At 37.9% G+C, this 21819-nt stretch overlaps 1 protein-coding gene across 1 annotated transcript in view; it reads right to left on the bottom strand.

Moving 5' to 3' along the window:
• The window catches only part of LAPTM4B (lysosomal protein transmembrane 4 beta), a 116742-nt gene that overhangs the window by 82292 nt on the left and 12631 nt on the right, over nucleotides 1–21819 (bottom strand). Inside the window, exon 2 of the mRNA XM_020968948.2 lies at nucleotides 2042–2153. Within this exon, the coding sequence (XP_020824607.1) occupies nucleotides 2042–2153 (112 nt within the window). The remainder of the gene's footprint in view (nucleotides 1–2041; nucleotides 2154–21819) is intronic.

Here is a 21819-nt window from a genome sequence, read left to right as displayed (position 1 = left end):
TAAGCATTTATTAAGTGCTGACTATATGCCAGATGCTTTGCAAACATTATCTCTTATGATATTTACAACTACTCTGGGTTGTAGGTGCTATTATTAATTCCTTTGCACAATTGAGGAAAATGAGGCAGACAGAGATTAGCTGACTAGCTAGTTAAGTACCCGAGGCCAGACTGGAGCTCAGATCTTCCTGATCCAGGCCCAGTGAGTTATCTAGATATCAGTACTAAAAATATCACCTCTCAACATTATCATTTTAGCATATGCATCTTTAAAGGTATGAAGGGCAGAGCATTATTCATCACCCTTTTTGGCAATTTTTAAGGTTAAATTTTTAAAAATATTTATTTTTAAAGACCATCATTACTATTATAGATAACATAACAGGGATTCACTATCCTTCCTAGAAGAAATAAATGGGGGCAGCTAGGAGGCGCAGTGGATAGAGCACTGGCCCTGAAGTCAGGAGGACCTGAGTTCAAATCTGGCCTCAGACCAAACACTTGACACTTAACTAGCTGTGTGACCCTAGGCAAGTCACTTAACCCCAATTGCCTAAAAAGAAAAAAAAAGAAATAAATGAGTGTAACAGATGCCCTGAGTAGAGATAGAAATACATCTGGCAAAATACAAGAAATGGAGATAGCATAGTATTGTGGATAAAGTGCTGAGTTCGGATGTAATAAGAATAGGCTCAAATCTCACTTCTGATGCTTAACCAGCTATGTAACCCTGGGGGAGCCACTTAACCTTTTCCTTCATGTATGAAACAAACTCTCTAGGATTGTATTTCTTGGTGGCAACAGTTCCCACATCAGGAGTTCCCTATGCAGGTGAAATCACAAATGTACCTTTAAAATACAAGTTGATGGTTAACAATTATAATGCCTCCCACTTTCTTAAGACCTTACAAGCTTTTCCCTTCTAATAAAGTCCAAAGGATGAAGTCAAAAGGTGCTCCTGTTTTCTGGATAAAGGTTATGAAATGACAAGGCTTTAAGATATGGTAACTAATGTCCAATATTATGGAAATAAAATTCTAGATTTGCTTGTTTTTAATGCAACTGAAATATTGGTTCATGGATGAATCATTTTTGTGGATTATTTGAAGTAACATTTTAATCTTGAGCTGACTGCCTCAACCAGCAACATCCTGGTTATCTTGCCTGTCAGTCCAGCACATCTGCTGAAAGTGTAAACTAACTTAATATTAGCCAAAGTATCAGTAAAGAAAAAAAGCTTATATATGTAAACATGTAGCAAAGTGGGCAACCCACTCAATATATCCCAAAACCAAGCAGAAATTAACTTGGATTACCTGCTGTTTGGGATTATGCATACAACAATATGACTGGAAAGCCATTATAATTTCAAAACCCTGGAGCATCAGCAAGATATAAGTGGTAAAGTGTTGTGGAAGTAGCCTTTAGAATTTCATGACATTTCTCTCTACCCATCTCTCACCAACCAAAAAAAATTGGGTCTTATCTTCCTAGAGATAATTAACAAAGAGCTTTCTGAAATGGAGAGTGGCTAACATAATGTCCTCCAGAAAAGTGACTAAATATAGAAACACAATGAGCTACAAGATAATGGGATTTGTATTCCCAAAAATCAAAATGGGAAGGGGTTCTCTTGACAGAAGATGTATCTCGTATATTTCTTTATGATAGAAATATTTGTTAATTAGCGAGTGCCTAGTACACAGTAAGCATGTAATAAATGTTTTATCTGTCTATTTGATTCCATTTTCATGGTCAGATGAAAGTAAAAAACTCAAATGGGAAGGGGTAAGAGAAGGCAGTGAATAAACCTAAGTATAAATGTTATTTTCATGTAAACACAGAACAGGTGAAGATATGAACAAAGTTACTAGGATTCTTCTTCTAAATGGAGCGTTAAGCAACAAATAAAGTTTTAACTTGTTCAGTTCAGGCACAGAATATTTAATTAGCAGCTGAAAATCTACCCTGCATCTCAACTCACTAGGAGGTACTTTAAAAAAATGCCACAAATGCCCACAATGGTTATTAAATGTACTTACTGGCATCATCCATGAATTCAAAATCACCCCGTAGTTCAGAACTGGATAAATGATACTGATCTGGGTCTGCCATGGCGCTCAGTAGGATCAGAAGTACCACAGCATTGATGATCTACAGTGGGAAAAGAGGGAAAAGGGCAAAACATTATCTTTGAAAAAGACTCTAAGGACAAACTCATAGTAGACACTTATTATAATAAAAAATAACTAGCATTTATATAGCACTTTAAGGCTTGCAAAGCACTTATTTCATTTGATCTTCACAGCAACCCTTAGAGATAAGTGCTAATATTACCCCCATTTTACAGATGAGGAAACTAAGGCTGAGAGAGATTAAATGACTTGCCTAGGGTCACACAGCTAAGTGTCAGAACTAGGATGTTCGAACTTAGGTCTTCCTAATTTCAAGTCCAGCCCTGTATCTATTGTGCTAACAATCTATTTTCTGGCTTCCATCTTAACCTTGAAATAAGTTCAATTACTCTTCTCTGTGAGATGACAAAGAGGACAAACCATCCCTAAGGCCAAGGGCCAGTGCATTGAGCACACCCTATTGTGCCACTACCCAGTATTTTTACAGTAAGTTCTTATTCCAGTTACAACCCTGAGGATATAAATCACAGGAATTAATTCATTCAATATAGAAACTGAGAAACAACCACTAGGCATAAATCAGCTTTTCAGCAAAAATAAACACTGCAACTGGAAAGAGGAAATAACAGAAGAAATTGTGACATGATGGCTTGAAAAGCCAAACTATCCATGGCTGCCAGTGAAGATGTCTGCATCAAATTTATTTATTAGGTTCTTCTCTGTACAAGGCTGATGTTCTATGGAGTAGGAAAAGTAAATTAAGTATGCATGACTTCAACTTAATTCTACAGAACAAACATTAATAAGCACCTATGAGGTTCTCCACACTATGCTAAGTGCTACTTTCTGGAAATACATGAACAAAAATGAAACAGTTCCTATCCTCAAGGGGCTTACAGTCTACTGAGAGAAAGAACCATCTATACAGATAAGTGAATACAAATATGAATATGAAACAAATACGGAGAAAATAGCAATATACATACAAAATAAATACAAAGTGGGGGAGGGGAGCAGAGCACTGTAGGAAGCAGGAGAGGTCTTTCATAGGAAGTGAAATTTAAAACTGATCTCTCTGACTCCCTTTAAATCCCAGCTAGAATCCCACCTCTAAAAGGAAGCCTTCCCTAACCCTTCTAAAATTCCAGTGCTTTCCCTCTTTTAATTATTTCCTATTCTTTCCTGTAGGAGCTTGTTTCATACATATATATATTTTGTATGTTGTCTCCTCCATTAGATTGTAAGCTCCTTGAGGGTAGGGATTATCTTTTGCCTTTTTTTGTATCCCCAGTGCTCAGCACAGTGCCTGGAACATACTAGGTAATTAATAAATGTTTACTGAATTGAATTAAACTAAGCCTTGAAAGAAGCTAGAATCCCAAGAGTCAGAAGTAAGGAAGGAAGGCATTCCAGGTGTGGAGCACAGCCTGTGCAAAGCACAAAGTGATGAAACTTCATGTACGGGGAACAGCAAGTTACCAGCCTGGCTGGAATATTGATTTCACGATGGGGAGCAATATGTACTCAGCCTTGAAAGACAGGTTGGAGAGGGATTGTGGACTGCTTTAAATGTCCAACATAAGAATTCCAAGGGAGTCACTGAAATTTCTTGAATAGAAGAATAAAATTCCTTCTAGATACTTAAGACAGACCAGAATTAAACAGGAAATCAGTAGAGCCCTGACTGTTTTCCTTTTACTTCTTTAATCAAAGGATCATAGATGTAGTATATACGGCAAGGAACCTCAGAATCCTTCTAGCATGACCCTTCACTTTCTAGATGAAGAAACTGATATCAAGAGTGATTCACATAAGTATTAAAGAGATATACAAAGAATTTGAAACCAAGTCTTTTTTTTTTCAGCCAAAGATAAGATTTATTAAAGATCCGCCTTATTGGCCAGATGCTTAAGGAATCTAAACATTTGCAACTCTGGTATTGACAAGAGGGTTTCAGCAAGTCTCAGCCATTGGCTAAATTTTAAGAATCTGAGCTTTTGGCTAGACACTTAAAGAATCTGAGAATTGGCTAGATTTTAAGAATCTCAGCATCTTAATAGAGACAAAATGGATCTTTCATACAGAAAAGACTGTGGGAGGGATCTAAGAGTGGCCAAGTGGTTTGGGATGACTGGAGGAGGGGTCTAGGAGAAAAGGTCTAGGAAGGATCTTGATGGAAGTGACTGGGAAGTCAAGAATGAGGTCTAGATAGGATCAAGGGTGGGAAGTAGCCAGGGGCCATGGGGAAGTAATTGACAATGGAGGGCTAGGCTAGGTTAAGGGAAACAGAGAATTGGGAGATTGGGTGTAGGAGATAATGAAAAGCCAGTTGAATGGATTATAGCTGGTGAACTCTAGAGACTTCCTTCATCAAGTGGGTGAACTCAAGGAGAGTTTAAGGAGAGGGTTTCCAAACCCTGTACTCAGTCACTCCTCCCTCAAACAAATAGGACTCAAATTATTTTGGGGTAAAAGTCAAAGGTTTCGGCTTGGGCTTGTACCCCATCATTCCTCCCTGAAATAAATGGGATCCAAATTCTTTTGAGGTAAGGGACGAAGGTCTTAGCTTCTGAAACAGCTTCCTGCTGACAAGGGGCATAGAGCTGTCCCTCCCTTGCTAGGTTCTGCTGAAGGGGTCAGATTTAAGGTTCAGTGGGCAAGAGACCTTGGATTTAGTCAGATGTTGGTATATAGCCTGAGCAGTTGTCTGAAAGTTGATGGCTAGGACCCTGGAGGAGACAAACCTGGCTAGGAAGTTAAGCAAACAAGGACCAAACCGCCACAAGAAGAGAACAGAGAAAAGACAATTTGCCTGGAGAGAATTAAAGATGACTATAGCAAGGTAAAAACATAAAAGGAAAAGGGCGTGTATGATTTCACCTCTTTTTATCCACCTGTCCTGTGCAGGGGGCTGGGGCCTTTCCAAACACTAGCTTGAGGTCCTCCAAGGATTCACAGCTATATTTCAGAGTCTCTGGGTATGATGGGTTATGGGCCCAAAGTGAGACCTTTGAACCAATTGGGGCCCCATTTGTCTATGGGCCCTAGAAAACCTTTGGACGGTCCTTGAATTCTCCCACTTGATCAAGGAGATCTCTGGCATTCTCCTGAGGCCATGATTCCGTGTTTTGGCTACACCCAATCCCCCAATTCTGTTATCCTTGACCTAGCCTGGCCCTCCATTGTCTTGCCTCCCTATGGCCCCAGGCTACTTGCCACCCTTGGTCCTATCTAGGCTCCATTTCCAAGGAATTCTATTACTTCATAGACTACCTGGCCACTCCTAGATCCCTCCCACAGTCTTTCTGTCTATAAGGTCCATCTTGTCTCCATTAAGAGGCTCAGATTTTCACAATCTAGCCAATAGCCCACAGATGCTCAGATTCCTTAAGAGTCTGCTAATATGGTAAATCTTCAATAAACCGCGTTTTTGGCTGAAAGAAGGCTTGGGTCTAATTCTTTCGGGGAGGACTCGATTGTCGTGATTTGGGGATTCCAGGACCCCTAACCTCTAGACTTCATCAGGTACAAGTTGGGCAAGCCCAACAAACTAATTAAGGAAATCAAGTCCTTTGACTCCACAGCCAGTGATCCTTCTACCATACCACACTGTCTCCTCAATCTTTTGATGCCATATGGTCTAAATGGTCTTTAAGATTAAAGGTTTAATAGGAACCTTTGTGAGGACTAAGGGAGACAGCCTTAGTATATAGGTGGTCAAAAGTCTTAGGTTTACCTCCTAGCTCAGTGACTCACTATCTCCATGTCATTGGGCCAATCCCTTAACTGCTCTGACTCAACTCCTCTTACTGACCCCTGTAAGGACTGGCCTACTCCTAGGCCCTAGATGATAGAAGTGGTTCCATATCTGACCACTGCCAAAGTACACGGAAATTTCTATGTACTCAATACTTGGTTGTAGGGCACCTAGGTGGCACATAGAATGTTGGCCCTGGAGTCAGGAGGACTGAAGTTCAAATCTGGCCTCAGACATTTACTAGCTGTGTGACCCTGGGCAAGTCACTTAACCCTGTTTGCCTCAGTTCCTCATCTGTAAAATGAGTTGGAGAAGGAAATGGCAAACCACTCCAGAATATTTGCCAAGAAAACCCCAAATGGAGTCATGAAGAGTCAGATACAACTGAAAGGACTGAATAATACTCGTTTAGTCAGCCTTATTTAAGCAAGGAATGCAATGTTCTCTAGGTCATAATTAGTTCAGCAAACTTCTTCTAATCTATATATGCAAGATTAAGGGCAGGAGGGTGGGTCTTGTCCAGGTCATTCTCTGATTGACTACCCGGATCGTCCCCCTGTCACCCAGTCCCAGTGAATCTGCCCAGTAACAAAAATTAAATATAGAGGTGGAGACACAGAGTATTTATTGGCTCTTGACCAGGACACCGTACACCCATGTCATCACCTCCTGACTGCCTGTGGGACTAATGGGCTGGGGATCTACATGCTTCCATGTCCCTAAGTAATAAACTGTCTGGTACAGAATGCTAGATCTTCAAGGCTTTCTCCAATGTCTCATGACAGAGTGTTACTGATCTCACAGTCTGGTCTGAGTGATCCAATATCACCCTGGTCAGTACTGGAAGGGCCCCCTGCTGCTCTCTGGGGCCATAAGGTCTCCCTGCTCCCTAGAGCTTTCTGACCACCCTGGGGCTTCCTCAAGGGAATACTCTATACAAAGCCCTGAAGGCTAAATTTGTGCTATCTTTGGTCAGGTCCATGTGAGCTTTTCCTATTGCCTATGGCACTCTGATTTTTTTGTGCAGTCATGGGCTAGGAAAAGTCACTGTAATTTCTCATTGAATTTCTTGATCATTGATGCGAATTTTTCAGTGTTTTGCTGGAGGGGGCTGGGCAGCCTGCCTCCACTCAGGAAGCCATTTTGGCAAGAAGTTTTGCTATCATTAGCATTCATATAACACTTTAAAGTTTGTGAAGCACTTTACAAGTATTATTTTATTATCACTTAGAAGGTAGATATTATTATTTCCCCCATCTGACAGATAAGGAAACTGAGGCAAACAGAGGTTAAACAATTTGCCCAGCCAGAAAGTGTCAGAGGCTGAATCTGAACTCAGACCTTCGTGGACTCCAAGTCCAGTGTTCTATTCACTATGCCACCTAGCTTCATGCATTAAAACTATATTTCTTTAAATATTCATTGGTTTATTCATTTAATTAATATTTACTGGATGCTATCTATGTGTTTAGCACTGTGCAGGATGCTTTCAGAGCCTGGGGAATGAAAAGAAATATGACATTGACACTGCCCTCCAGGCATTTATGATGGTAATTGTTGGTAAGGAAAGAGAAGGATAGCTAATATTTGTCTCTGAGATTCATTCCAAATCTGAGATTTTGTGATTCTACTTGTGATGGTTTTTCTTTCTAACTCATCTGCAAGCTCTTTAGGGACTTGTGTTTTAATGGAAAGAACATTGAACCTGGAGATTCCATTAAAGTCCTGGCTCTCCTACTTACCAGCTGTATGACCTTGAGCAAATGACATCTTTGAGGATGAATGAATGAAAGAAAAAAAGCATGGATTAAAAGATTACAACATACAAAGCACCATGCAGTACTAAGCACTAGAGATACAAATGTACACGCAAAGACGATCTCTGCTCTCAAGGACCTTATGTGTTTTTTAAAGAGAGAAACAACACATATAAGGAGTGGTGGCCAAGGAAGAGCAACTTGGTCCAGAAATTTCCTCAGACGATGAATGGAACAATGGCAGAGTTGTTTTGATCATGGTCCATGGTTCCTGAACTGAAGAACTTAGGGGCCAGGGGAAAGGGAGAATGGTACTGGTAAGGTAGAGGGAAGGGAAAGAGAATAAGAGAGTTTGGATTTGTCTCAGCTGTAAAATGGGGATAGTTGTTCAGTTGTTTCAGTCATGTCCAACTCTTCATGACTCCATTTGGGGTTTTCTTGGCAAAGATACTGGAGTGGTTTACTGTTTCCTTCTCCAGTTCATTTTACAGATGAAGAAACAGGGTTAAGTGACTTGCCCTGGGTCACATAGCTAGTAATTGTCAGACGCTGGACTTGAACTCAGATCTTCCTGACTCTAGGCCCAACTCTCTAACCACTGTCCTATCTAGTTTCCCCCAAATGGGATAACATAAATCAAATAAGAAGACAAATGTGAAAGCCCTTTGTAAAACAAAAAGTGCTTGGTAAAGTGCTATTACTATAATTTTTCTTTTGTATCTGTAACAGAGCCTTGCAAATTTAGCAGAAAGATAATAGGGCTCAACAGATGTTGTCTGGGTTGAGTTACTTTCCTTTTCCCTCCCATTTTTGTTCCTTTCCTTATGTCATTCCTATTCCCCACAAAGTTGTGGCACTTCTCCAAAGTGCCTACTATATGAGACGGTTTATACATTAACAAAGCACTCAAGGAAATCAAGTTCCTTCTTCTCCCAACTCAATGAAAATGAAGTCTCTGGTGAAGGGATGACCAAACATCTACGTAGTCTATGGTGTGTGTATTTGTACGCGTGTGCGTGTGTTCCTAAGATGATCTGCCTAACCTCTGTGTACAACCATCAGCGCTGTATGACCTTGAAATGTGACAGTTTTATAGTCATTGTGCCAAAGTGCTTGCTGAACAGTGATTCTTCATTGTTATTCCAATCGAAGAACTATTATAGAAAGTCATTAATGTAAAAGTTAATGAAACCTCTAAGAAATCAACCTAATTCAATCCAGTTGGAAGGTTTTAAATTTTAAACAAATAGGAATGAATACAACCTTATACTCAAATATGAATGAATGCATAAGAGTGAGTAAACATGAATGCATAACAAAGCATGAATATGTTCCCAAGGTAAATAGGAGTAACTAAAGGCAGCCAAAGAAAACATTACATGTTGCACAAATTAATTTTGTACAATGGACTATTCACCAAAACAAAAGTGTGCCTTTGCCAAGCAGTTATGCTTCAGAAGGCGAAATATTTCATCTTTGCATATATGCCTTCGCACAATGCCTTGATTATTGTAGGTACTTAATAAGCCTTTGTTGTATTGTATTCAAGACAAGAGAAACAATCAAAAGATAACTCAATAGGGCAATATCATGGAAAGGTTAGTTCCAGTTTGACCAGAACAGAGACTGAATAAAGGCAAGTAGTCTAAAATAAAGATAGAATGGCAAGTTGGACCTAGATGATGAAGTATCTTAGACGCCAGGCCTTAGAGTTTGCATTTTATTAGCTACTGATGTACAGGTCAGACTTGTACATCAAGATGATTATCTTGACAGCTAGCTGCATGAAGGACAGAAACAGATATATCAGTTAAGAGGCTCTTATGATATTCTAGTACTGTCCAGAGATGATGAGAACTTGAAAAAGAGTGTTGATGGTGGGGTTGGAATGGAGGTGTTGAGAGCAAGGATATTATGGGAAGAGAATGGAAAGGACTTAGCAACTGGTTGGCTGTCAGAGGGGATAGGAAGGAATCAAAAATGATTCTGAAGTTTTGAGCTTCGGTGACTGGAAGAATAATTGTAAAACCAAAAGAAATAGGGAAATTGGGAAGAAAAGCCAACATAAGAGAGGAAATGGTGGGTTCAGTATGGTACATGTTTCATTTAAGGTGTGCACAAGACATTTAGCTGGAGATACAGGATGGGAATTCAAGAATAAGATCAAGCCTAGATAGATGGCTTTGGGCCATGTACAAGGAGGTTATATAAGTGAAGCCACTGAAAGCAGCCAAGTATTATGTATAGAGGAAAGAGAAGAGGATTGAGGAAAGAGCCTTGGGAAATCCCCAGATTTAGTGGATGTAAGGAGGGAGATGACCCAGTGAAATAATAAAGGGAGTACCCACGCAGAAGGAGAACTAAGAGGCAATAGCACCATAGAAGCCAAAGGGAGGAAGAATATCAAGAACAAGTCAGTAGCCAACACTGACAGAGTCTGAGAAAAGGCCAAGGAGCATGAGAAGTAAGCAAAGGCTCCTGGAGACCTAAGCGAGGTGCTTCAGTGAGATGGGGGAAGTGGAATTCAGATTGTAGAGAGCTGAGGAATGAGTGGGAGGGTGGTGACAACTTTTCTAGACGGTTAGCAGTGAAATAGAAGAGCAATGTAAGATAAGGACTCGAGGGGGTAGTGTAATCAAGGGAAGGATTCCTCTTCCTCTCCCTTCTTCTCCCCCTGCCCCAACCAAAAAAAAAAAAAGCTAAGGAGAATCAAGAATCTATATTTGCAGGCAGTGGGAAAGGAGCCAGTCCAATGGGAAAGATTGAAGATGAGAGAGTGAATGAATGATCAATGTAGCAAGGAATGGGAAGAGGTTAAGTTCGTGGTGGTAGGCAGGGTTTAGCTTTTGCAAGAAAGGGGGTCACTTCATTATTTGAAACTGAAAGATGAGCAGATGGTAAGTGAAGACAGAAGTTTTGAGTTATGGATGAGGGTGGAGGGGTAAAGAATTCAACATAGTTTGGTAATTTTCTCCATAAAGTAATAGATAAGGTGATCTGATGAGAGCAAAAGGACAGGGGTTGAATGGGGGCTTACAAAGCCTCATATAATACTGGGTAATTATTCGGAAGCTAAAATGCTCTCTCTGTGAATTGACAACACCATACATTCTGCCACCATTTCATAGAAATACTCTTCCTTGGCAGATGCCTTCATTTTTGTCTCCTGTTCATTTAAAAATCTCTTTGGGAAATGATTTTTAGCAGGAGGTTTTAGGTACCCCTCTCAAGTTATTAGTGTTAGGTAATATTGGCATAGCACAGGAACCATGCCCATTATTAAATTCATCCTTACAGTTCCTACTTTGTTGCTGAGAAGAAACAAAGCATCTGCTTTCTGTCATCAGGGCAAAACAGCAAAAACACATTCTTGACTATTTTGTTATTTCTCTCTTTTATCTAATTTCACAAATAGCAGGATGATGTGATAAAACTCAATATATTTTCTTTGACAGTGTCAAATTTGCACATTTAAGGAGAGTGATCTCTGTTCAATGAAATGAGACATTTAGATTTGGCAAGAATTCCAGAAATAATTTAGTCCAACCCTTTTATTTTACTGACATGGAAACTGAGAAATGTGTACTTTATCTTAGAGGCAAGAGGGAGCCTCTAAGACTTCTGGAGCAGGAAGGTCTCATAGCCAGTCATGTACTTTAGAACTATCATCCCCAGTGTCATGGTGACACTGGAGCCAAGATTCCAGGTGGGATGTTGCAGCCAGCCACTGGACATTCTACCTCCCGCACCTGCAATTGAGGAGGACACACCAAACAGGAACACCTCAAGTCCATTTCTCTGGTGCCATGAGGCCTAAAAGAGGAGGTGGGGAGGATGTCCTTCCCCCCTCATTGGCTCTGCTCATAACACCTATGCTATAGATGAACTCTGACTGTCAATCTTTCTGGATACTAAGCAGGCAAGATAATGCAAGAAAATCAAGCAAGTATCCCAGTTGTGCAATATTAAAGTTTTTAAAGATGCAGCTTATTCTAGCTATTCAGACAATTAAAAGATGACTACTCCCACCCATGGGGTGCTCCACAGGGAGCTCAGGATGTCTTCTCCCAGAAGCAGGTGCCTCAATGTTAGGTGATCTGGACATGCTCTAAAGCCTTTATTATAACGACATGACAAAAATGTTTGGAAAACATTCTGAAACATTGTAAGTGTAAGATCACTTTTATTACCTATTATTTATTCCTCTCCCCACTCTGCTCCTAACTTTCTGGGCTTCAAAACTATGCCTCCACTGGAAAGGCATTCCAGCACCTTCCTCTGTTTCTAGGACCTCCTCACCTCGGAATATCCAATTACCCCTGTGGACTTTTCACTCTGAAATATTCATCTGCCAGGCAGGCCAGCCCCATTCTCTTGTTAGATAGCAAGTTCCTCGTGGGACCTCCATTTTGTGGAAGGGCACAGGCTAGCCAACCTTCATTCTTGTCACATCTCTGCTCTTGATGTTCTGGACTTAAAACCATTTTCCATCCTTACTCTTCACTTACCCCATTTTTCAGCTCCTTTTTGTGTGTTGTCTTCAGCCACTAGAATATAAGTTCCTTGAGGGCAGGCACTGTCTTTCTTTTTGCCTGTATCTCTAATATTTAGCACAGTGCCTGGCACATAGTCACCACTTATTAAATGCTTATTGCTTTTGCTGTTTTGTTGTTGTTATTTTCATTAAGTTAAGAAGACCTCATTGTGGTCAATGAATTGGTGGTTATGATTATCAGGTTTAATTCTCACTCATTATCATATGTAGTGTGGTAAATCTGAACTTCCCAAACCATAAGAAGCAATCGGTCTCACTAGACAACACCAAAGTAGCTTCAGAATTCAAACATGAACTACTAGAGGCAGGAAGAAGATTAAAGAAGGGATAGAAATACTGCTCTGAGTAGATGAGAAGATAATCATGGATGAGAGGGGGAAAGGCAGAACTATTTAATTCCTATTTTTTCTTGTTTTCTCCACTCAAGACAATGATCTTCATGTTGAGACATGTAGAACAAAAAATAATTAAGTTGGAAGTAAATATATAAATATCAATATATAAATATCAATATAAATGAAGACAGAGTTAGACACCACCTACTTGTCTTCTATAAGACAAAATCTGGGCCTAGATGAGCTATACCGAAAGGACTTTTCAAGGATTGCTAAATCACTATTTGAATGTTCAAAAAAAATACAGAGAATGGAAGAGAGGGTGCAGGACCTGAGAAAGGTAAATGTCTAAAAAGAGAAGATGGATTGTTGAAACTATATGAAGGTAAACTTGACTGTGATGTCCAGCAAATTTCTAGAATCAGTGTTTAGAGGGCCAGTTTGTAAGTATTTAGAAAACGGAAGTAATGATCACTAAAAGTCAGCATGGGATTGTTAAGAATTAGTCATGCCAGACTAGGTTATTTCCTTTTCTGAAAACAGGACTACCCAACTGATAGCTCAGAACAGTGTTGCAGACAAAGTATGGACTTCAACAAGTCATGTGAAGAGAGCTCTTTGTGCTTCACTTGTGGACAAGATGGAGAACTGTAGATTAGGTAGTTAAATGGGTTTTAGAATTGGCTAAATGAGGGGACCCAAAGAACAAGGATTAATGCATACATATCAGCCTGTTGGGATCTCTGTATTGGATGTGTCCTAGAAATCTGTCCTTGTGCTGCTCAACATTTTTGTTGATGATGTGGATAAATGCATAGATGGGATGGTTATTACGTTTATGGTTAACACAGCTGGGAGTGACAACTAAAACTAATCTCCTGGTCCCAAATGTCCAAAGTGTTTCCTAGAAATCTGGACCAACTATCTATGTTGCATCTTGTCATAAGCTTGTTCTTTCATCCTTGCCTGAAAATTTACCAGTTTTTCCTTATCTGTACCTGCAACTATCCAACCTGCTTCCCATTTCCTGTCTCTACCCTCACCACCAGTTTCTGAGCCTTTCTTTGCATCTAAGCTGTTCTCATACCCTATTATCTATCCTGAACTCCCAGCTTTAATTTCAATTTCCCCCATCCCAGTGCCTTACCCCACACCTACCATGCACTGATTACAGTTAGGGCTCCCGCAGTTTCACAGCTAACTATGATCAGTGGTCTTTTGTCAAATAGTTTAGACAAGGGTGATGGGGAGATTAAACTACCATTAGGTGGTAAGGACAACAAATACCAGAACTGACTCATTGTCATTTTCTAAGCACTTAGAGAAATTTTCACACAGGACCTGAATATTAACATGTACTTTTTTTTTTAAACAATTGCAATAGTAGAATAAGACAATTCAAAGCATGTGAGCTCAATGGTCTCCTATGGAATATATGACTCTGTAGTACCACCTAATTTAGTCTAAACAGTTGTGGTAGAAATTGCTAGTGTAACAGCTAAACAGGTAGGGACTTGGAGAAGGTTACAGGAGACCTAGTGGTCTGAGGGCAGTGGGAAGAAAACTGTACTACTGAAAAGAAGACGCAGACCTAGCGCCTCCATCAAATCAAACCCCCCATCAGGACAACTCAAACCAACTCAATAAACATTCAATAAATGCCAGCTATGGTCAAGGATACAAAGATGAAACAAAAAATATATATTTTTTTGTTTTGGGTTTTTTTTTTTTGGCTAGGCAATGGGGTTAAATGACTTGACCAGGGTCAGACAGCTAGTAAGTGTTACGTGCCTGAGGCCAGATTTGAACTCAGGTCCTCCTGAATCCAGGGCTGTATCCACTGTGCCACCTAGCTGCCCCTCAAATAATAATTTTTCAAAAACTCCAGTTGCCTTCAAGGAGCTTACAATCTATTTACTGGACAAAAACAAAGAGCATCTAGGTACTAGAATAGATAGAATGCTGGTCATTGAGTCAGGAAAACATAAGTTCAAATCCTGCCTTAGATACTTACTAGCTGTGTGACTCCGGTCAAGTTATTTCACCTTCATCTGCCACAACTTACTCATCTGTAAAATGGGGCTAACAATAGCACCCACCTCCCAGGGTTGTTATGAGGAGCAAATGACATGATATTTGTGAAGTGCTTTGCAAGTCTTAAAATATTAATTATTATTACTATTAAGCTCTAAGTGTGAGAACTTATTAGATGAGGTCTATACACTAAAAAGATAAAGAAAGAAGGAAAGGACCCATATGTATAAAAATATTTATCAGTTCTTTTCATGATGACAAAGAATTGGAAACTAAAGGGGGTACTCATCAATTGGGAATGGCTGAACAAGTTATGGTATATGAATGTGCTGGAATATTATGATGCTGAGGGGGTGTAATTTCAAAGAAACCTGGGAAGACTTATATGAACTGATGCAAAGTGAAGTGAGCAGAACAAATTATATAATATAACAACAATATTACAGAGACAAAGAATTTTGAAGCCTTAAGAACTCTGATCATAAAATGACCAGCCTCAATTTCAGAGGATTCATGATGAAACATGCTACCCATTTCCAGATAATGAGCTGATGGACTCAGAGTGAAGACTGCGGTATACTTCTTTTTGGAGGCAGGGAGAGGGGGACACGAAAATGGAATTTTGGATAGGAATTTGTTTTGCTTGACTATACATATCTCTATTGGTTTTGTTTTTCTTGCTTTTTCAATGGTGGAGGGAGAGTGAACGGAGAGAATTTAGAGCTGAAAATGAAATAAAATTGAATTTTAAAAAATAACTGATTAGATAGTAAGAACTTGAAGGTATAGATTCCATAAAGACCCTCCCCTCTCTAAAAGTGAAAGAAAAACAGGATATTTATTTCCCTCTCAATGTTCAATTACATTTTAGCTTTTTCCTATTTTAGAACTTCATGTACAAACTGTGCCTCTCCTATTTACACAATGTTCCTGTGGCATCACATATCCCCGTTCTTTGACATCGTTCTTTCCACACATAAATAAATCCACCTTCTGTTCACTAATTCAAGTGGTGCCATGCCCTAACATGTCCTCTCTTTAGTTCTAGTGTTCTTCTCTCAACTCACATCCTTGAACCAAAATTAAATAGGAGTCAAGGAGCTTAAACAGTCCAATGCAATAAACAGTTCATGTTTATACAGCACTTTAGAAAGTATCTTCTTCACAAGTCCCTCCCACTCCACCAAAGTAGGTATTGTGAATATTATTGATCCCATTTTGCAGATAAAGAAACCAAGGCTCAGTTTTTGAATTTTCCACAGTCATATAGAGCTGGGATTCAAACCTAACATTATTTCTAATATACTTTTCTTCCCCTTAACTTAAGCCTAATCAAAACAATCGTAAATTAAATGACTAGGCATACAGTATCTTTGAGTTATTTAAAAAACAAACAAATCCTTAAAGAAAACTCTCAAAAAAAAAGAAAAGAAAAGAAAACTCTCTTTAAAATAAAGATTAGGCTCTGACAACTGTCACTTAATTTCATTTTGAAAACCAGTTGGAAAGGCATGCAAAAAGGTAACATAACTCACCAGTTACTTTCCTGGTTTCTTTTATAACCCTAGAACCTAGCACTTAGTAGGCACTATCTAAATGATTATTGAATCAATGAGTGATATAGGTCATCAAGTAGCTATCACAAAGTACATAGATTTAGTGGAGAGGAGCTTTCACAGAAGAATATAAATAGTCTCCCTGGGACCTTAGATAGGTTACTTAATTTCTATGCTTTAGTTTTCTCGTCTGTAAAGTAAGGATGTTGGAGCAGATAATTGCTAAGTCTTTTCCAGCTGTAAAATCCTATGACATTATTAAAGGCGTAAACCTTTCTTAATCTATCTTAAAGGGGTAAACCTTTAAGATAAAAATGATAAATCATGAGCTGATCTAGAATGTGATTTAAAAATAGGATATTCGAATAATTTTCTACTTCAAATGGCATGTAAGATCCTTTTGAAAAATAACTAATTTCATAAAATAAAAATTAGATTTCTAACATAAGATGCAATTGTGTTTATTTAAATTCAGCATCCATTCCACTTCTATATTGTAGAAAGAGGTCCTGGACTGGCATTAAAATAAATTTAGGCAATTGGGTAATAACTATTGTGAAAGAAAAAGGATACAAATTGTAACTCTAACTTGTTTGCCAAAGGCACTGAATTCCTAATTGCTTCAGTGCTGATGTTGGATCTGAAGGAAAAGCTTCAAAAACTTAAGAGACAAAAGTGGTACATCAGAAGAGTTTTGACCATCTGACTGGAAACAAAATTCATTAGTATCTGGAGAATACTTCACTGGCCCTTGTGAAGAGAAACTAAAAAAATTCAAACTCCAGCAGAATTGAAACCTATTGGGTAAAACTCTGACCATTAATATGGGTAGCAATATTATAATGATTATAGCAAATTAGTCACTGTGTCTGCTCACTTGAATCACTCTTCATATGCCAAGTCAAATTTTGGAAAAGTTAGCTGGATTTGGAAAAATGTTAGATATTCTATATCTAACAGATAGATTTTCATCATTTTCATCATTGGGGGATGGTAATAATAATAGCTAACATTTACAAAATGCTTTAAGATCTGCAAGGAGCTTTACATATTTAATTTGATCCTCACAATAACACTGGGAGATGGGTGCTATTATTATCACCTCCATTTTACAGATGAGGAAACTGAGACTGGTTATTTGTTCTTGTCCTTCGTTTTCGAAGAGGACCAAAATGACATCACTATGCTAGAGTTGTTTTAGTGTGCTTGGCTGTGGCTGATCAGACCGATATGAGCTTGGAATGTTCTACCACAGGTCGGGCACAAATAGTCCATGTGAACATTTGGGGTGGATTCTCTAAATTTGTGCATCTTGTGTTTCTTTTGAGCTACTTCAATTATGCTTTGCTCATAGAGCATAGGACCTTCTCTGATGTGAACGTGCCATGCTGAGTGGTCCTGTGCTAATGTTTCTCACGTCATACAATCAATTCCAAAGTTCTTAAGAGAGATCTTAAGAGTGTCCTTGTATTGCTTCTTTTGACCACCATGTGAGCATTTACCCTGTGTGAGTTCTCCATAACATAGTCTTTTTGGCAAGTGTAGGTTTTGCATTCAAACATGACCAGCCCACTGGAGTTTGTTCTTTGAAGTAGAATTTGAATGCTTGGGCAGTTTAGTTAGAGAAAGGACCTTAATGTCTGAGATAATGGCTAAGGTTACATAGCTAGTATTGGAGACAGGATTTGAACTCAGGTCTTCCTGACTCCAAGTTGAGCACTCTTTCCACTATGCCACCTATGTAGTTTAAGATCTGGGTTTATATTTTATTCTTAAGAGGAAAATAAAGAAAAATATACATTTTGCCAAAAGTATTTAGATTATCTGTACTCATTTTTTCTTTGCTTTTATTAATAGGTTTAAGAAATATTCTTTGATTGCTTATGGTGGTGGGAATGGTGAATAATGAATAATAACTACTATACACTTTCCATTAATTATGTTAGTGGGATAGTTAGGGGACTCAGTGTCTAGAACACTGGGCCTGGAATCAGGAAGATTTATCTTTGTGAGTTCAAATCTAGATGCTCATTAGCTGTGTGAATCAGGGCAAGAAATTTAACCCTGTTTGCCTCAGTTTCCTTATCTAGAAAAGGAAATGTCAAACCACTCCAGTATCTTTGCCGAGAAAATGACAAAATGGCGTCATGAAGAGTTGGACACAACTGCAATTTAACAATTATGTAAGTATTCTGTAGAATAGAAGTATTGAGTGTCAGCACTGGAAAGGACCTAAGTGATCATCCAACACAAGGTTTCTTAATCATTTTTATATCACGGATATAAAGGGTTTCCTAGAAAATGTTTAACAGCCAGCTCTCCAAAATGTACTCCCAACATACTTTTAAGTATTACTTACTACATTACTACCATTTTCTCTATCACTTTCTTAAATCTAGACAATCAACAAAACAATAAATTAAGCCCTGATTTTCCAATTTCCAAGGTCTAAATGTTCACACAATCAGCACAGATGGTACTTGCTGGCTCCAACACACCCTTGCATGGATCCTTCTGGCAGTCTAGTGAAGCCAATGGAATCATGTTGTAAATGTGTATAATTACAATACATATTGTTACAAAAGAAATCAGTCATGTTGAAATAGTGTTATCAAAATTAATATTTTAATAAAACAAACTGACAGACCCCAGGGTAAGAACCCCCTGACCTAATGCAATGCTTTCATTTTATGAGGAAGAGTGGAGATTGAAGAACCATAGTTTAGAAATTTTTTTTGGAAAAAATTATAATTTAGTCATCTTCCAAGTGAGGAATTAACTTAAAAAATACTAAGTGCCTACTATGTGTAAAATGATCTGCTAGGTAGTAAGGACACAAATACAAAAACAAACATGTCTTGCCCTCAAGAAACTTATGGTCTACTGGAAATGCTGCTGGAAGGAAATTGAGAACTAATTGTTATACAATGATTTATTGATAAAGCTAAGAAAATGTCTCAAGTCTCCTACATGCCAATCTAGTGCTCTTTCCATTATGTCAGGTTATCTCTATACCCAAATATAATCATTAAGTTTCCTCAAATTAATAAATTTCACTTCATCAAATACCTTTAATGCTTTTATCAGCATTTTTTTTTTGCTTTTTACTTCTGATAAAGAAAAAATAGCTGTGGACATCTACATTACCTTAAATTATTCCTGCCATCAAAGAGTAAGGCATGGCAGACTCAAATTGAGAGTTAAAGTTGTTTCCTCTCAAAATAAAGACATTTGAATAAAAGCAAAAATCAGTATTAAAGACTAAAAGTTTATACTTCCCCAGAAGAACTGAAATATGGTTTTAAAATTTGAAAACAGAGAAGTGTCAATGGAGGAAACAGAACTTATTTTACATATAATTTAACAAAAACATCCTAACTGTCATCATCAAATATCATGCTATAGTAACTTCTAAGAATCTTTTACAGAACAAAGAAATGTTTTGTAGTCACTGTGCTGAATTGCTGGACAGCTCCTTTCCCTAGCCAGGCTTTTAAAACTGCCATAAATATTCATCACTATGGATCTAGGTAATGGAAAATTCTTCAGTGAGGTTGTCAGTATCTGACTGTGTTACCACTCTTTATTTTAAAAGAAACCAGTGTTAGATAACTTAGAAAGTTGGTGGCTTCTCTTAATTATTATTCCTCTTCAATTATTCTAATAAGAAACTAGTGAAGAGATTATCTGTTACAAATAGTTACCTACATTCAATTCATCATGCTTTCTATATAACAACTTTAATTAAGCTGTCATTAATTTTTACATTAATGCTTACATGTAATATTTTACATTAATACTTACTGAATCCTTTCAGTTTAAAAATGCCAAGCATAGAAGAAAAATGAGGGGCAGCTAGGTGGCGCAGTGGATAAAGCACTGGCCCTGAAGTCAGGAGGACCTGAGTTCAAATCCGACCTCAGACTAAAACACTTGATACTTACTAGCTGTGTGACCCTGGACAAGTCACTTAACCCAATTGCCAAAAAAAAAAGAGTAGAAGAAAAATGAGAATTCAATTCAAAAAAACAAATATTTAAGTGATTTCTCTATGCAAGGCACCAGGCATGGTACTGGTGAGTTGAACCGATACTCATGAAGACAGTTAAACAGAATTTTTACTGATTCAAATTTGAATATTTTCTCTAAAGTCTATTTATATGATTTTATCACTTCACAGTTCCTTTCCTCAACTCAATTATCACCAAATCACAAAGCCTTTAGTTATTCACTTTGTTTATCATTTTTGGGAAAGGATACAAACTATTTATTAAAATTAATGTTAATTAATATTAATAACTAATGTTTCAATTATTTAACTTAGTAAAATTAGTTAAACTATTAAGCACAGTAGCAATAGTCCAAGAAAAGTAGTTTAGGAAAAAGATACATGACCACACAAGATTGTGAATTTGAAGATTAAGTGGACTGATTTTTATAGGTTTACAATATGAAGATTACGTGGACTGACTTCTATAGGTTTAGGCCCACTAAATTTCAGACACAACAAAAAAACAGAGATGAGCAACAGGCTTTTTCCATCTTTATTTTTTGGTCTCCTTTCACTGCTGTTGATTAAAATGCAGCTGTAGAAGGGAATATTGAATCAAAATCTCTCTTTTTGAAAAAGAGATGAGTCCACACAAAACTGTACATACAGAATGTTCTTTAGTCATTCTTCAGTGTGTCTTCACATGTGATATGCAGTCTAGTTACGTGAACATAACTAGGGAACATAGTCACAGTTTTGACTCAAACTTGCAACTAAACCAGTTCTTTGAAATAATGAGATAATGGCCACTTTTTGCCCAAGGATATTAAATAAATATTAACAATTACATATAAATGTTATAGTGACAAACTTCCAGATTTGCTTATTTTTAATTTCCTTGCTCTATTCTATATAAAAATGCTTTTAACATAATAATTATTTTTTAGAAAAATAGGCTATGAAAGCAATCATTAGACTTAAAATAAATTATTAATTAGAATCTTAAATAACAGATATCCCTTCAAACTACAAAATGGTCATACTTAAAGTTAATTCTATTCAATCCAATAAGCATTTATTAAACAATTTTATAAGAGGCAGCATAGCATAGTTGCTAGGCCAGCTTTGGAGTCAGGAAGACTTGAGTTTGAGTTCTACTTCTGATCTAATTTGTGGGATTATGGACAATCCTCTGAACCTCTTAGAGCCCAGGTTCCTCCTTAAGACTGTAAGTCCCAAACAAATTGCTGCTCTTCAATGGTGAAGGGAATTTCCATTTTATGAGTTTCCCATACCCTTTAAATCAGAGAGACACATATGTCCCTCCAAAAACATGCCTGGCATTGTGTAGTGTATGGAGGGTATAAAGACAGACCCTGTTCTTTGAAGAGTTCCTTTTTCAAAGGAATATAGGCATATATATGAATATTTAAATTATAACAGAGAATAAGATAAGTGAAAATAAGGGTTCTAAGCAAAGTACTATGAAGAATGTGACAGGGAGAGTTTGACTGTAACTGGTGGCAGAGGACAGAGGTGAGGTAAGAAAAAGGGGACACCTGATAGATACTTTGAAGGAATTTCAAGAGGCAAAGACCAAGACAGCATTGAATCTAGGTACAAGGGATACCCTACAAAAATAGTACATAATTAAACATCAGAAAGTATTAAACAGAAAGCCAATTAAATAATATGGAATA

Source organism: Phascolarctos cinereus, unplaced genomic scaffold (genome assembly GCF_003287225.1).
Source record: "Phascolarctos cinereus isolate Bilbo 61053 unplaced genomic scaffold, phaCin_HiC Scaffold_4;HRSCAF=312, whole genome shotgun sequence".
Lineage (NCBI taxonomy): Eukaryota > Metazoa > Chordata > Mammalia > Diprotodontia > Phascolarctidae > Phascolarctos > Phascolarctos cinereus.
The sequence above is the reverse complement of the archived record's forward strand: the minus strand, read 5'-3'. Positions and strand labels throughout refer to the sequence as shown.